General features: G+C 41.6%; 1 protein-coding gene across 6 annotated transcripts in view; it reads right to left on the reverse strand.

Moving 5' to 3' along the window:
• Positions 1-17,765, reverse strand: part of CALD1 (caldesmon 1) — a 162,823-nt gene that overhangs the window by 65,049 nt on the left and 80,009 nt on the right. For 4 of the 6 annotated variants that reach the window (XM_058804707.1, XM_058804706.1, XM_058804711.1 and 1 more), the window contains one exon: positions 13,791-13,902. In XM_058804707.1, the coding sequence (XP_058660690.1) occupies positions 13,791-13,861 (71 nt within the window). In that variant the 5' untranslated portion in view covers positions 13,862-13,902. Of the gene's footprint in view, positions 1-13,790; positions 13,903-14,520; positions 14,787-17,765 lie in introns of those variants that run through there. The other 2 variants (XM_058804708.1, XM_058804710.1) reach the window with 2 other exon arrangements.

Raw genomic sequence — 17,765 nt, forward strand, 5'->3', positions numbered from 1 at the left:
CAAAGGGTCTGGTATTGCTCCTGCCCTAATTTTTGATTGCTTTCCCAAAAATGCAGCATCATGTCTGTTAGTTTTGGACAGAATAAGTCTCCAGATGTCCCCCATGTTCTCCTCTCACACACATGCTCAGCAACATTAAAGTACCCTGTCCATTGACCATTCTAGATGTGACTCCAAAGCTCACACAGGCATTTGAAACACCCTTCAGTCTCCTCAAACAAAACCTGTAGAGGTGAAATCCCACAAAATCCAGGTGGAAAGGAGTTACAAGGAGGAATTACTCCTTTCCAGCTGAAAAGGTTTATTAAGAGCACAGCTGTTCCACAGAAGCCCTGCAGTCCATGCAAATCACCTCAGTGCTAGCCACCCAACAGCCAGTAGGCCCAGCATTATCAGGGTATCCACCTTATCAGCCTCCCTTGCCAGGAGACATCATCAGCAGACACACTGCAAGATCTCCCTATCAGCACCCAGGAGCCAACAGCCAGTGGCAAGATAAGCAATGGCTCCATATGCAATTTTCCCTGCCATAAAACATACACAGAGTCCTTATTAGACGAAACAGAGCTGGAACAACCTCCAAAGACCTTAAAACTTCTGGAGAATGATTGCTGACGTCTGTGACCAAGGCTGCTTTTCATGGCTTCTTCTAAAAGTGGCCTGTACCAAAGCACAGGTGCTAAAAGCTGTGGGCCTGGATGATTTGCACATCATTCTCCCAATTCTGCAGCCTGGAGAAGATGTGGTAAGCAAAGAGGCAAGCAAAAAGCACTAATACTTCTCTTCTGATAGGTTTGGGGCTGAGTGTTCCTTTACCTTTCCCCATTTGGAAAGGTAAAGGAACAGAACTACCCTGCTAAAAGGATGAGATATATATATGTATAGATAGATAGATGTATATACACATATATACATTTAGTAAATAATTGATAAAATGCCAGAAGCTCTAGTTATAGAGGTGTACAAAGCAGCTTTCATCATGAGAAGCACTACAGTGCTAAAATGAGGAGCAAAAGCAGTGAAAAATAGCATTACTATTCCCAATAGAAGGGATCACTTTCAGCTCCCTTTCAAGCAGTCTGCCCTGGCCACATTTCCTTATGTTTATGCTTACATCCTTACTTCACCTAATTAAGCATTTAAGCTTTAAAGAGTCTGAATTCTAACTAGCAAAGAGGCTGTCCTATTAGGAAAGTCTCCATTTTAAACCCATTCTGCAACTCCGTTTATCCTGTGCTGCAGAAGAACAGCTTGAAGGTGCCACAGAAGCAGGCCATGAACACAGAAAAACCCTTTCCTTGTGGAAGGTGACAATTCACATGATAACAGCTTACATTCACTGAAGCATCTTTCATATCAAAAGTGTTTCACAAACTATAGAAGCACACCTCTCCAGCAAAATGCAGTAAAAGGTGGCAACCTACAAAATCACGCACTCCAACGGGACAAGGAAACATTTTTAGCTGAGAGCACTCCATGTTGCCCATTAAAATGGCACATTCTTTACCTCAGAGCACTGAAGACCCCAACATCTACCATATGCACGGCAAATAAAGACAACATCCAGAATATTTTGATTGAAAACAATTGTCTGGAATGCAAACGGCCGAATTTACAACGTGTTGGGTTGCTGCCGGATGTCAATAGAAAATGATCACATGCTGTAAATTCAGTGCTGGCTAATTAGGAAAATCTGTACATTTCCCAAGCCTGCTTCTCTGTAGGTAGGACTAAAGGGCAACATTATGTCATTTCCCTTTGCGCAGGGACTCCCTGTTGGCTTCCATAAAGAATTTAGCTTGGAAACTGATGACAGGGTACAGCCCAAGCTGAGGGAAGAACAACCAATAAATAAATGAAGATGGGCTGGTGATGGAAAAGTCATTGCTAGTCACCAAGATATCTTACCAGAATTTCTGCCAGCAGCTGAATGAGGATGGGACAGAAGAACCCTGCTCTCAGTTATACCAATCCCTCAAATCCAGAGTAATTGTTAATTAAACAGGCACAACCCTCAAAAACAGAATTCAGAATTAAAGGAGGGCAAGCCTTGAAAGAGAATGCAATTTAACATGGAATAGCTTTGAATGTATGACATGGCCTGTTAAATGGGTCCCCTGAGTTTAAGTGGCAGCCAACCCTTTCCTCATAGACCTACCCTGCTTTAAAACATTTTCATTTCTATTTGCTTGAATTTCAGAATTCTTCTGTTATCTCCAAGCAAAGGCAGGAGTTTAAAAGCTTTCATCAGCTAAACTGCATGTTTTTTGGTCTTTACTCCACTTCTGTGCATTTATGCCTTTATCTCCTCAGAGCAAGATATTCTATCCAGCAAAACCACACAGCCAACAGACTGAGAAGTCACATTTCCTCCAAAGTCAGCATAACCACGAGCATGCAAGACCTGTGGTGATATCAAAGGCAGTACATCAGGATCTCATTGTAAGGATGATGTGAGCACCATAGGTGAAATCAGGATGGAGCCAGCAAAGAGAAACAGAGAAACAGATGAAGAAAGTTAGACTTTCAAGATATGAGTCACCAAAACAACACCTTCAAGCACTTCTCTTCACTCAAACAGTGTCAGAGCTGGTGACACAGCTGAAGTCTTTCATTATCTTCATAGTTTATTAGGTACCGTATTAGGCCATCTGATAATAATCAGTAAACTAAAAATTAGATTACAGGTCCATTGGATTTGCCTGAACACTTCAGGTTTACCTTGAAGATACATTTTCTTCATTCAATTTATGTATATCTTCCACTTATATTCAGGCCTGGAAAAACATGATGATATTTTCATTACTTAGTAGGAGATTTTCTCATATTAATTTAATCACCATATATTCCTTCTCATTAGAATATTGACATGACTCATCCATACCATCAGAAATTTGGGTGAGAAATGAGAATATAGCCCTGAAGGAACTTACTCAATCCTCCAGTCTAAGACAATTACATGCTAATGAGAGAAAATACTCTAGCTTGTACAAGAAAGAGGGGGAAGGGGGGGTGGAATTAAATCTTTTCCTTAAACAAATTCCTCTTGTGGCATTCCAGCACAGACAAACCCTCCAGCTATCATAACTCACTGGTTTGAAAAGGTCATTAGCACTCTATCTCATTTTTCTGGGAGAAGGAAGAGCCAAATTCATGGCCATGACATGAAAATTTGCCCTTGGTATTGCTGTGGGATGACCTGATCCCTGAAATCCTGCAGAGGACATTCTGAGGGGCGTTTTTGGGGAAATAACAGCAAAATCCATCCATCCTGCGGCAATAGCATCAGTGCCAAATGCACAGAACTTCAGGCCCTGCTTTTTCCCCTTTATCCCACAGTTCCCTACCCAACTATCTCTTTCTCCTTCTCAGAACAGCCTGGATGTGTGGCACCAGACAAATGATGCCTGCACTCAAAAAATAAGCTGCAGTGGGAAGCACTTTGTTATCCGTGTCCTGACCTTCAGGGGAATACCCCACTGTGCAAGCTGGACCATAAAAGGAATCCATGGGTAGGCAGTGTTTAGAAAATCCATCTCCTTGTCCTTCCCAGCTCTGGCACTGCCTTATTAAGACACTCAAGTAGTGGCTGCTGGAGAATCTCGGGAATGATCCGGGCAACAGTGCCCAGAACAAGCTTGTCATTTTGTGCAGGCTGAAAATGAACTTGTCAAAGCTCTGAGGACTGTTCAGCTTGAAACCTCTTCTGAAGAAACTACATCATCCTATTCCTGTGGAAATACACACAATTTTTTTTTTTGTTTTCATTTCTAACCAAACATTTTCTGTGTGGGAAAAAGGGACAAAACACACTACAGGTGGAAGACTTTGGGATGGCATGATGTGACATGCCAATACAATGATATAATCATCTCATGAGGGGGCAGAAGGACAAAAAATCCCCTTCTGTTCATGGATTTCCAGTCTCTGCTGTGCTCTGGTCCTCTGAAGAGACGATAGCACTGAAAAGTGGGAGGCATAGAAGCAGTTTTTGTGGTGGTTCACATCCCAGCTGTAAGCATTTCTGTGCAAATCTGATGACTGTTTAGAGTAACAGTTCTGGAATTCAGGTGAAGATCAAAAAACAAATTTGTGAGGTTACTTGCTTGTTGTTTTTCCCTGCTCCCAAAATGTCCATTTCATTTAAAGCCATTTATACCACCATATTTCTTTTCTCTGCTAAAAACCACAGATGGAAATAGTTTTATTCTTTACATAAAGTAAGCATTCTGCTCCGGAGCCAACTTCAGCCCTATATCTTTCTCACCATTGTAATTATAGCACTGCCTTTCAGAAATTCCCAAGATTGATACACTGAGTATCTGATCTTCTCCCTATCACTAGAGGGCTGACAGTGTTATAAATGAAACCAGCTTGCTCCTGTTAACACTGTCTGCTCATTGGAATTCTGCTCAAACACAACCTCAAAAGACATATTTCTCCAAATTAAGCTATTACACATAGGAACCTGTCTGGTGGTGGGAAGATGTGTCTTGTGAACACATTACTGCCTGTGTTCTCAGTGACTTAAGAAGAGCATCACAGCTACAGAGTCCTGGTGTGTGCAGAGAAATAGCAAAAAACTACCCCAAACCTGGTTTGAAACCAAGTGCATTAAATCTGTGCAAACCTCCCAGTGCAAATGTGACTGTGCTCACCCTCCCAAGCTTTTTCTTTCCACTCTGTGCACTTAATTGACTTTAAAATTTGCCAGGATATGTCTGCATCAGGTCAAAGAGGCCTCACTAAGAAGCAAGTACTTGCTCAATTCAATCAATCAATCCATACACCAAAATGTTGCCTACACCAAAATGTTGCCTCAAGCTGGTGGAAGAGGGAAGTAGCCGTATGGAGCAGTAACTTCACCAAACACTTGAAGAAGCTCTGCTTTTGGGTACCAATTCAGAGCACCTCTTCTGGTCCCAGCACAAGAACCCAGTCCACCTAGACGATAACCTTTGCTAGAGCAGTCCTTGCTGTCTGCTTCAATTATGTCTGCATTGAAAACGGGTCACAACCTACCTTAAAGGAAACTGAGGCATGTTTTTAGAAAAATGCCAGAGAAAAATACCCAAAAACCAAAATCCCTAATCAAAAGATAGTCACAACTTGCTGTTGAGTTGCAGCCTTCCCTTGATTTTCTATGTCAGCATGACAAACTTGCTGGCCTTTTATTCAAGACTATCTAGCAAAGACTATTAATAAACAAGTTTATTTGGACCAACCAACAAGTTTTGACATAAAAAGGAGCAAAACAGCATCTATTTATATTTCCTTAATGTCAACCAACGTGAAGCTAACCTTTCACTGTCACACACACTACCCACTGGTTTATACTCTCCAATAAACAAAAAGAAATGCATCCTGCTTACTTTTCCACTTCCCATCACCCTCGCTGCTCCCCAGGAAGAGGAGGGCTCAGCTGCAGCATCAACACAACCACTACTGCTCCTCATCTATGGCTGTATCACTGTGTTGACCTGTTCCTCTGCTCAGGCTCCTGGGGACTCTGCTGTCACCACACTTCTTCCTCAAGGTCTGGTTGGCCACTTATTTCTGGCCAGGAACATTTCCTGAGCTGTGTGCTGATGAATTAATTAGCCCAAGAAGCACAGCCACCTGATGAGTTCCTTCATGCCATGAAAGACCTTGATCATGCAAGGACAATCTGCTGGCAAGAGGGATTCTCCTCGTTTAGCACAAGCTAATAAGTAGGTTACGATGAGAGAAATAAAGCTGCTTATAAACATTTATCTCCAGTAATTAAAAGCTTGTTTAAAGGCGCAAAGCCAAAAATGCAGAAGCTAATCGGCCAAATGAGATGCTTCTGCAAGTTGAAATCAGCTTGGGGTTTCATTTGTAAATCACATTTTTCCTCTGTGGTTCTTTGAACTGAGCTGTGAAGGGATGGCTTTGCCTGGGCTGCCAGCAGTCTGATGGTGTTTACATAACTCTGCTTATTCGTGTGTAAAACTTGTTAGCATTTGACTTCATTTCATCTATTATCCCTGCAAACCAGTTGGCCTCAGCTTTTTAAGGGGAAATCTCATCTCCTGATTATCTGGTTTAATTTCAGATATTAGATCATAAAGATGTTAATGAAATGCAAACTCACACTGAGAAGCAGATGCTCCTAGAAATACTCTGGCTAAATTTATTTTCATGTTACTCCTTAAAGAGTCTTACAGCTGGGCAATAACTGCAATTTTTCTCATGTCTGATAACTTCTATCATTCTGAGCCCAGAATGCCCTGAAAAAAAGTAACATCATTAAGCAATAAGCTCAACAACGTTCTTGTTCTCTTAGAAGAAGGCATTTAAATGTAATAACTAAGAGATATCATTCCAAGTCTGCAAATTTGCAGTTTTAAAAGCTGACATTAGTTGTTCTTCTGTCCAGACCCTTGCAATACACATATGCAGCCTACAGAATACAATACTGCAGGTAAATATATTAAACATATTTGCCTGAAGAGTGTTTTTTAAATCTTTCCTAAGATAGGGAAAGGTTTAAAAAAGGTTGAATATCCACAGGGATATTCAACCATCAGCTTCTTCTGTATGGGAACAACCCAGTATTCCCTTTGCTCTTCTTTAAACTAAATGAAATTTGTTGCTGAGCATCACTATTAAATATTAGGCCTTATTTAGTCAAAGGACGGGTTAATGCAGATTTTTCAGGCAACTCATTTGTAAGCACATGGTGAGGTAAACTCTTATGGCATGAGAATGCTTTATACAGTGAATTAAATTAACTCTGCCACTTGCACTAGTTGTGGATATCAGGCACATGGAAAATTACTAAGCAGCTGAGAGATCATTTACATCCTTATTGTCTAGGAAGAAATACAGAAATAGAGGGATTTCCCTGCCTAAGAGTCTGACAGAAGTAGACCAGGGACCAAGAACCTTTTTTTAACTCCGAGTCAGTTTAGAACAATGCCCTTGGTCTCTGCCATGCGGAGATAAGAGAAGTTAAGCTGTGTACCCTGCTGTGGATGGCACAGAAAGTTTGAAGCCTCTGTGCCTTCCCAACCTTAGGCCAATGTTCATTGATACAGCCTTTTTGCATTTCAAGTATCTGAAGTCTTTTGTATGAGAAAATTCTGGTGGCAGATATGACTTACCCTGTTTGAAGGGCAGAGATGCAAGAGTGCTGCAGTCTGCCCTGGTTTAACAGACTGCATACTGCCAATTTCCATCTAAGATACTAAACATATGTAATTTTTTCAACACAAACATGGCAGGAAAGCCATTGACACTTATTTGTACTATACCAGCTACATTTCTTGAGACTCACTGTTTTCTTTGTGCTGTACCTGTGTTTTGGTCTGATCCTGAAAATCATGATAAAATTCCATCTTATATTGCTCCTCACATGGTGCTCTTTTAAGCAGCCATGCTTGTCAGAATTATCAACAATAAGCACAAAAATCTGTGCCTCCATGCCTGTATTTCTTAGATATTTAAATAAGGTCCAGCTCACAAAGGACATCAGTCCAGATAAAGCTAATAAATTTACAGTAGGAAACAAAGGGCAGGTTATCCACTGGCAGTAGGTGGGTTACCTGATTACAGGATTGGAGGGGACTCTTTTAGACCCAATTATTTCCAAAATTCCTTGGTGATTGCAAGAGATGAAAGATGGGGCATTATGCCAACTGTCAGGGTGCTAGGTTGGAGCTGTTCTCCTAAAAGCTTGGCTGGTACAGAATACAGAGGACACAGATTACAGAGTGATTTTAACATACTATAATCCAAAATCTGGACTATAATATGAAATATTAAGGAGCTGATTTTGTTGTCTGTTTAGGAATTGCAGTGGGTTCAGCTCAGTGAAGTCTGTACTCTGTATGTCTAACTCTCTGGAAGAACAAAACTGCTCTCATGAAACATTTCTCTTGCATTTTAAAGAAAATGCAATCTGAAAACCACAAAAAATTAACCACTAAATTCCACCAAGCTTTCCATACATCTGATTATTTCCTCCAGGGCATTTGAAATGCTGCAATAGCAAAGAATTGTTTAGCATCCACTCGCACTTGAGAATGCCTGCAGTAGAGAAGGTTTTAGTGAGCCACTGGGTCATGCTTTTCTGCCTGGGTTGAGAATGAACTCCAAAAATTGCACAAGAGAGATTCAGTGTGAAGGGCCAAACCCACCTCAACAACCCAAATATGTCCTGTCAGTCCTGGAATTCCAGGCAGCTGTGAAGACAGGTTAACAGCTGGAGCACTCTGCTTCAATTTGTTCTCAACTCTCACGCATCTCTAATCTTATTTACTCAGTGCCTTGATATTTAACTCCTGGGCAGAAGATGTCATGTCTTGGCTCTAGCAAAAAGTGATTGTTTTACAGAAAGACAAACAGAAATGCCAAAAATATTTGCAACTTCAGGATATATGAAGTTCATGGAGAGATAAAACCACTATAGGTTTTTTTCTAGTGGAGAAAGAGACTTGCAATAGACAGGAGCACAGCCCTTAAGAGGACAGAGGCTTAACTTGTGGGGAAATTCAATTCTGAAATAAAACATGAACATTGGGAAATTACATGGAACACATATGGAGCCAGATTCTCTTATGGTCAAACATGCACTCATTGAAAACTTGTATTAAGATCATATTCTTCTTTCCTCAACACCAACCTGAATTGAAGCACAATCTCTGAAAACTTCATAAAAACATAACCAGATGCTTGAGAACAAGAAATGGGCAACTCCTAGTGTTTCAAGAAAAAGGAAACTAGAAAGGAACAATTTTTGTGTAATTCCTAAACTCTGTACTGTCTAACATTTCTCACTAATGTACACCCCATACCAGGGCTAACTCCATTGTAGGAATGAAAAACAGCTTCAAAAATTATTTGTGGTCATTCACATTGATCTGACACGGACACAGCCTTACCCTCGCTGTCCTGGACAGGAGAAGGGCATTTTTTACTTTCTGTGGCTGGCAAAGACAACATAACCTTGCTCTCCAGAAGCATTAAGATGCTACGGTCACAAATGTGTCCAGTGTTAACTTCCCCAGAAGATAAAAAATGTGCTTCTCATTGTCCTGCAAAGATGTACCCTGCTGGTTTGACCTTCTTAACTTGCTGAATCAGTCTTTTGTGTGCTACCAGAGCTACAACAGCCTCAACAGCAAAAAGGAAAAAAAGGAACACAGGAACAGCAAAAAGCACATGACATGTCTTTCTGGTTCTCTACACACCTTCATAGATCCAAACTGAAATTAATTTAACTTCTTTTTCAGTTATACCAAGTTGGGATTAACCACATGTCTTGTTTTAGCTTAAACTGAATTAAGCAATTTACTAACCCAGGAGATTTTTAGCTGCCTGGAGGTTGCTGCCATCCCCAACCTGCAGGAGCTTTTTTTTAAAAAATAAAGAAATCTTTAACCACTGCCTTTAGAAATAAATGATATCAGGAACCATACAGCTTTGTGGCAGTGTTTTTCTCTATGTCCTACTAACATAATATTTTTTAGGGTGAATATAGTAATTATTAGTAAATAACTAGTAATAGTACTTGATCCAGTTAACCCCTTCTCTTTGCCATATTTTCACAACAGGATGACCAACATCTCTCCTTCCCCGTGATATGATCTACAATCCCTTGGGGAAGAACATGACACAGGGCAAAACTCTGATTCACACTCAAAGTTAAGCTTCAGCTAAATGGAGGTCAGCCTGACAATGTCCCTAAGACCTTCCTGAAGTCTGCAGAAGTGATGATGTGACAATGGAGCAAATTGGATCAGCTTCCCAGTATCATTTAAAAATAAATAAATAAAATCAACAAACAAAAAGCAAATTCAAACAAAATAACAACCACAAAAAGTAGAAGCAAAAATTCATTGCTGGTTCAATGGCAAGTCAGCCACTTGTAAATTTGAGGCTTTAGTGCTAAATAGATTAACCTGAGAAATATTCTTTAGAGAGTTCAAGGAGCTTATTTTTGCTCTCAGTTATGCTGAAGTCAAGGAATTAGGTCCATTGCCATTACAAGAAGTATTTCACCTCCGTTTTTCAGTGCAGCTGCAGCAGACTGAAGTGGACCAGCAAGGCACTCAGAAAGCACCACCCCTGCAGACACACACAAATCCTACCCAGCTCCAGGCTAAATTCCTCCAGCATCACTTACAACATCAAAATGACAAAACCCGATGGTTCTGTTCAAGAGAACATCTTTTACTGCCTAGGAAGAGGCACAACGCAGCAGGTGGCATTTGCTTTTTCCCTTGCTGAAAGCAGTCAGTCCCCCGTGCTCCAATTCCACGTGGGATTCTTCCTGTCAGCTACGTGCAGCTCCTTTGTGTGACAGCCCTGACACCCCAGCACACAATGTACCCTGTGCTGGGAAGGCAAAGCCTTCACCCAGCTCCTTCCAGGGCTGCCCCTGCCTCATAAATCAGCTGGCTGGAATAACTCAGGTAGGGCTTAATCCAAAGGCCACTGAAATCAGTGCAAAGGTTCCCTCTGGCTCCAGGCTGGTACCTCAGGGATTTATAAAACCCAGACAGAGCAGTCCCTCTGCCCCTGGGGACAGCACAAAGCCTCAGCTTTGCCACAGAGCAATCAAAGATGCAGCACACCCCACCACCCCAACAGCTGGAGGTTTTCCTTTTTTCCCTGACCTCACAGCAGATACAGAATGCTGCCAGATGGGCACAAGCTAACACTGCCATACTTTGTCTTGGCTTTCCCAGGCTGTGCCTGAAAATCCTCCTTCACCCCTGAGGTACCTGAGCTGCTGCTGGGTCCCTGCCAGGGTGAGCACATGCAATAAATCTGACAGCCTGGGAGAGAGCTGGACAAAGTCCCACATGTCTGCTGTTGGAAATGTGCCCCCTAGACAGGTCTGCAGTGCTGCTCCAAACACATTGACAGGCCTCCAGAGATCCAGACAAATATAAATAGTTTTAAAAAATAACTCTGGCTGGAAAACATTTCTGGGTGGGCACAGTGAGCCTGTGTGGAGAATCCAGAATGTCTGGAGTACCTTGAAATTATAAGAACTTAAAATGCAAAAAAAAAAAAAACAAAAAAAAAAACAAAAAAAAACAAACAAAAAAAAAAAACAAAAAAAAAACAAAAAAAAAACAAAAAAAAACACAAAGAAACAAAAAAAAAAAAACCAAAAAAAAACCAAACCAACACTTTGTTTGTCAATTTTTATCTGAGTTGACTCTGCATGAGCTACTAGCCACAGCACATACCAGGGGTGAAATGCAATTTTGGTCTTCAAAAGACAAAATGAGTCCTCAGGATCAGTCCCAAGCATGTGAACCCAGAATACACAGCACAAAAAAAGTATAATTTCGAACATGGAAAATGGAAAAAAACCCCAAAACACAAAGCCTAGCACCAGACCTCAAGGACTGATCTTACACTGAGCTTCTCCTGATATTGAATAGCTGGACATGAGTGGCCCCAGCATCACAAACACTTGGGAACCTGACAGCTCATGTATCCTCACCACTCCAACACAGCCTCTGGCTCTGATGAAGGCATGATAACACCAAGCCACTTGGGCATGTGAAGCAGGAGTCCATGCTGCTGCATTTTCACCCCTCAGTCTTTCTTGGGCACAGCATCCAGCTAGAAAGACAGGCTTCCAATGGACATTTATTCCAGGAAAAGGCAAAATGCTGAGTTACAACACTGCTGGTGGGAATGGCTGCTGGCATTTCTGGCTTTGCTGTTCTACTCAAAGTCTAAACAGTGTTTGAGAGACCTGGCAAGCATGTTATAGCCTACACAGGTATCCATCTCTCCATCTCCCAGCAGAAATGCCTGCAACCAGGGCTGGATTCTCCGCAGCAAGGCTCCAGCCACTGATGGGAGGGCTGGGGGATGGCCTCTGCTCAGAACTTATGAAGGAACATTTCCAACCTCCATGCTGCGCTTTAGGACTGCACAACCCACTTCATAAAACACCTGAAAGCATTCAGAGGCAAGTCTGGCAAGCAGATTTCTGCAGCTTATGACATGCGAACATGTTGTGGTCGTATTATTAAAGGCGAAGATGATCCCCAAATCCCCAAAAATCTGAATTTGCCAAAACCAATGTAGCATCACATGTTCATTTGTTAATAACAGCCCCAGTGCTGCTGCCCTTCCCTCTGTGTGAGCCCTGCAACGGGGGCAGATGCTCAGCTCAGCTCCTGCCCCACTTTGCCCTCTCTTTGAGGGCAGGATTTGGGAGGTCCCAGCTCCCAGTTTCACACCCCAACTTGAGAATCAGTCTCTGTTATTGTTAAAGCAAACCAAAAATAAAAAGGCCAGACTAAATTATTTTTAAGATCCTGAGATTTTTAAAGCAGTCTTGTGACTTTTCAGGGGTCTGAGTCATTGTGCTTGAATGCTTGAAGCTGGCAGCAGCAAAGGGAGGACAGCAAGATTTAGCATACAGTAATTTATTTTTGAAAGCCTTCAACTGTGTGGGAAAGGGCATGGAGCACATCTGCAGTGATTAGGGGAAAAAGGGACACAGGCCCACGCAGGCCCAAGCCCTTCTCCTCCAGCCTGGCTACCACCGAGCTCCTCCTCCACGAAAGCACCACATTAAACCCCAACAAGGCACCCCAGACATGGAAAATCCACTTCCCATTAGCAGGATGGGACACTGGTGACACCCTGTTTCAGCTCCAGGGACGGCAAGGGCAGAGCCCACTATCCTCAACCCTGGGGCTGTCCCTGCCTGCCCAAACCAGCCACACCACAGGGCTGATGCCCAGGTCACCATGCAGCCTCCAAATGCTCATTGAGAGCCTGGAGGTCTTCAAAGAGGAGTCAAGTGGCATTTTTCTATAGAAACCCCAAAACTACAGCCCCTAACATCCTCCACAGACCACCCAAGGCCTCTATTCCCAGCAAACACCAAGGTCTTGGCCTTTCCTTTAACAGCTTTGCACAAAGAAGAAGAAACGAAAATGAAGTCTCTATTCACAATTCAGTACAAAAATTAGAACAAAATGCGCTTAAACCTAGCTCTTTTTTTAATCATTGCATTGTTAATAAGCTAAATCAAATCTTTTTATCACTGAAGACATTTCAAAAATAAATGGAGCCTTTCTCCCTGCTTATACCAGTGTAAATCATGAAATTTCATTAAAGCAAACAGGACTGTACAGGTGTAAAATGGGTTTAGTTAATGAAATGTCATTCCCAGTATTTTCATGGTATTTCTTTCATAAATTGATATCATCATACCCACATCAAATTCTGCTCTCATTTCATCAAAGTAAATCTGTGACAACTGACAGCAAATGCTGCTCTTGATGCCTACATAAAGTGACTGAAAATAAGTAAAAAGCAACAGGCAGTAAAAACCCAACAGCAACTGCACAGGAATGGCAGACAATTCACACATATGCTATACTACATATACCAATTGTATCCCAGCTTTCAACTTATATATTATAACTTTACCTTTAGTATATATAAATATCTGGCAAACACAATCCCTTCTGCACAGCACTCACACAGCATGTGAGGATGAGCTTTCCTTTCTATGATTTCCATAGAAATATTGCCATATTTCTATGCCATATTCCACCACCTCTGCTGTTTACATTTATCCTTGTAGCAAAATAACTAGGAGCCAGACATTTCCAGCAGTCTAAGGAAACTAGACAACACAAAACCCCCAACATTAGCTAAAGCTGATATTTTGGCACATATCTTTAGCACAAGGACTCTTTGGAACGTAAGGCAGAAATTCTCACAGCCACTGCTCAAAGGCCAGGCACCAGCACCATTTTCCAGCTGCAGTAACTCACCTCTCTGCTTCCAGGCGCATTTCCTCACGCTTTTGCCTCCTGAGCTCTCTGCGGCGTTCAAAGTCATCCATGGTGGGTGTTTAAGCGTTCCAAGCTCTGGGAAGATCCAAATCTAAAAGGGAGATGATCACTTAGATGAGAGTGAAAGCACAAGGCATGCATCTAACCAACTGAGTCCATTTAGTTTTATTTTGCTGCCTTAGCTCTGCTGTAACTATTTTCTTTTTCCATCAAAAAACTCGACTTCCTCAGTATTGTTGAGATAAACAAGATTAATGAAACGTCTTGAAGGATAAACATATCCCGTGCCTGCGTTTAGTTTCCTAGTTAAAATTAAATCAACATGCTTCAAGCAAGGACTGTATACATCTGCTAGCCACAGACTAGCTATTTGTAACGTCACAGGTCTTTTCCACTAACAAAAGCAACAATTCAGCAGGATTTTTAACTTCCAGCTTCCAATTTTTCACCGCAAGCGATAAAAGCACTGCACAAGAGCGTTCTTGTCTTCTTTAGCTGCACAGATAATTAAAAGTTCTGCAGAAGTTAGTCCCCGGCAGGCTGTTCCCACCCCCACCTCCAGAAATGCAGAAAAAAGAGAGTGAAGAGAAAATGAGAGAAGAAAGAAAAAGAGAAAAGAGGACAGGGGAAGAAAAAAAAGTAAAGGGAAACAAGAAAAATAAGCCACTGCTTTTAAATACCAGCAAGGGAAGACAAACTCTGTACAAACCCTGCTCAAAGAACGAAGAGCAGCAATACGATTTTTGCAGCTGAATCCACGCGTTTTCCCCGTGCCCTACCTTCTTCTTTATGATTTAGTCCATGAAGTACTTTCCCCTTTACAGTTCTTCATATACAAAGCCTTCCCAGCCTCGGTTTATATCCCATCAAGCCGACTATTACAGAATTCCCCTGCAGCCCCCAAACCAAAAATGACTACCAGAAAAGGGAAAGCCGTTCTCTTTTTGTCCCTGCTTTGTTTACAGAGCTGTCAGTGGTTAGTTAAACTCTGCCTGGAATCTGGCATTTAAGGCCTGCTCTGAGATTGCTTCCTGTGCAGGGCTGGAGGCCTCAGCTTCCTCTGCAATCCCAGCCCCCAAAATCCACTTTTCCCAGCCCCTCACTCCGCAAGAAAAGCCCAAAACTTCCAAAGGTGGCTCAGGAGCTGCTTGCAGCTAGGGGCAAACCAAGCCAAGGGGCATTTGAGCATTATTTGGAGGGCTCTGTTTGCAGATGGAGATCTGTCTCATGGCATTATTTATGTTCCTGCCAAGTGCCCTCCCCATAAAATCACTGGCACCAGCAAAGCCTTGCTCGGCTTCAGGGAATTTGTGGCTTTTTCTGCCCCCTTTTTTGGATTAAAACACTGCTGAGGGCAGGGGTTTTGTGGAGGTTATTTTATTAGTTTACTTTCCCCGGGGGTATTTTTCTTTCTGATTTGTTCCCAGATTGGGGGATTTAAATTTTTGATGTTGCTGATGCGATTTTCCTCGCGTTTGTCTGGGGTTGTTTTGTGGAGATTCAAGGGAAAGATTAATTTTGCAAATCTGATAGAGACATTACAATTGTTGCCTTTTTATAAATTCAGTTAGACCATGCATCTAAAAAACAAGCTGCAAACAGATTTTTTTGCCAATCTTGTGTTTACTGTTAGTGCTGGGTATTCCCTGAAGAGGCCAGAACAGCAAATCTTCCATTTTCTCCCAAGAAGTGCTTCCATCTCAGCCCCAATGTGCAGCTAAATCTGGCCCCAGTTTCTTTACTTGAGGACTGTGAGTTGCAGGGCTGATGTGGTTCCCCCTGGCTGGGAGACAAGGATCAAAGAAGGAATGGCACACTACAGAATAATTTCAAAGCAGCACACTGAGTTTCTGTGCAATGACAGTGTCCTCAGGAATTAGGACTTTACCAGGCAGCAGCATCTAGTCTGTGAAACACAGTCATTATCAAGGATTTAAACAAAGAGCTAGCTGTTGGGGTGACAGCTCACATGCTAGAAACAAGAATCCCAAAGCTTTTTCCTTCTTTGCCTCTCCAAAGCAGATGTGCTTTGATATTTGATTTATGTGCACCTTCATCAGCTCTCACCCAGCCAGACACATCCCTCTCTGCACCTCTCAAGGTTTTGTGCACCAGCATTACCCCCATGCCCTCGCCAAATATCCCAGCCCATCCTCCACGTGGTCCTCAGCACCACCTCCCATCTCCAGAAGGTCCATCTCTTCCTCGCTGAGGAAGTCTGAGGATGACAATAACAACAACCCAGAACTATTTCTGTTCTTCCTCCCCAGGAGCACTGGGGAGATTGCCCAGCAGTTATAAGGAGTTCCCTGATGCAGCAGATTTTCCCCATCCTCAGGATACTTTTCTGTCTTGCAATGAAGATTAGATGGATGGATGTCTTGGGAGGATGTCAAGGTTTATCCCAGAGTAATGTTCCCTCTCAAAGGACTGAGGGCACAGCCACTGCATGACATTCAGAAAGCTTTCAATCCAAATCTCTCTTTCAGAACTCAGGAAGCCACTTGGGAAATGGAGTTCAGGTCAGCAGTTTGACCTTTAGCTAGCAAAACCATATTAGTGCAAGAAAAGGAGGAAAGGAGGCATCAGCCAGAAGGTTCACTTGAAGAAGTCATCTATTCAGTGCTGTTCACTGTCTCCCCAGAAATGACAAGATGTCTTTCGCCTCTCAGAACCACTTGACAAAATGACAAGATGTCTTTCACCTCTCAGAACCACTTGACAATAACACCTAAAAATTCTTCCAATTTCCACAAAAATATGTAACATATAATATAATACACATTTTTTATATATGGTATAAAATCTAAGATTCTCAGAAGGCTCAAAAATTGCTTTACTTATTGATGCAGATATCAATAATTAAAAGTGTTTTCTACAAGCCTTTTGTTGGTTTTTTTTTTTTTTTTTGGAGTGTGTACATTTTAATGCTTCTTTTTTAAGATTAAAATTATTCATGAGTAAAAACATCCTGGGACAAAATGTAACACTCCATCCAGCTCCCCCTCCATGGCCTGGCTTCAAAGCCACTTGGGAAAATGCCTCTCTGCATGACCTTCCAAAGTCTGCAAAGACATTTCATTTTTCTACTCTTTGATTGCATATTAATTTTCCTGTAACACTTTTTTTTAATAAGTTGGTGTCAAACCAAAAAAGTTTTATTTTCTGAAAAGAGGAAAACTATCCCAAGAAAACTGTTTCAAAAGCAATGTTTCATTCAACCTCAAAACGGAAAATTCCCTAGTTTTATTTTAACATAAAATTTTGGGGCTTCAAATTAAAATGGAAAATATTTTTATATGTCAATTTATTTTTTTCAAAATTATTTTTCAGGTATGTTTTTCATCAAATTCACCTAGACACCAATAAATTTTAAAGAAGCATAAATATATATATATATGAATAAATATATATATATTTATTGAATTATATATACATAAATATTTATTGAATAAATGTGGATGTCTGAAATTATTTGACCAGTTCTATTCCCCTGGCATCAACACCAATGTGCAAATTACTGGAAGATGGGCCACTCTTGCAGTGTGAAAAGATCCACCACTTACTATTTGGTTGCTTCTACTTCAAAACAAGATCCTCAGCATCTTTTCAGCTTCTACACCACTGAAGTAATCTGAATTAAACTTGTGGGGTTTTTCCACCACCAGGTTCAAAAGAGGGACCTGTGGAAGAATTTACCTACATTGCCACATTGCTTGAACCAGAATCACAGCAAAATCTGTGCCCTGAAAATGTCATGTGTCCCAAAAAAATCCTTCAAAAGCAATACCAGTCCCTCCCTCCCTCCACCTCACAGAATGCCTTTGATCTTCAGCTGACTATGGTTTATTGTTAAAATTTGTTGAGTTTTTCATTGTCTTGATAAAAAGTATTTTCTTCAAGGACAGCCACATTTAATCCCTTCCAGAACAAAGCACACACATGCAAATCCCT

Source organism: Ammospiza caudacuta, chromosome 5, assembly GCF_027887145.1.
Source record: "Ammospiza caudacuta isolate bAmmCau1 chromosome 5, bAmmCau1.pri, whole genome shotgun sequence".
Taxonomy (NCBI): Eukaryota; Metazoa; Chordata; class Aves; order Passeriformes; family Passerellidae; genus Ammospiza; species Ammospiza caudacuta.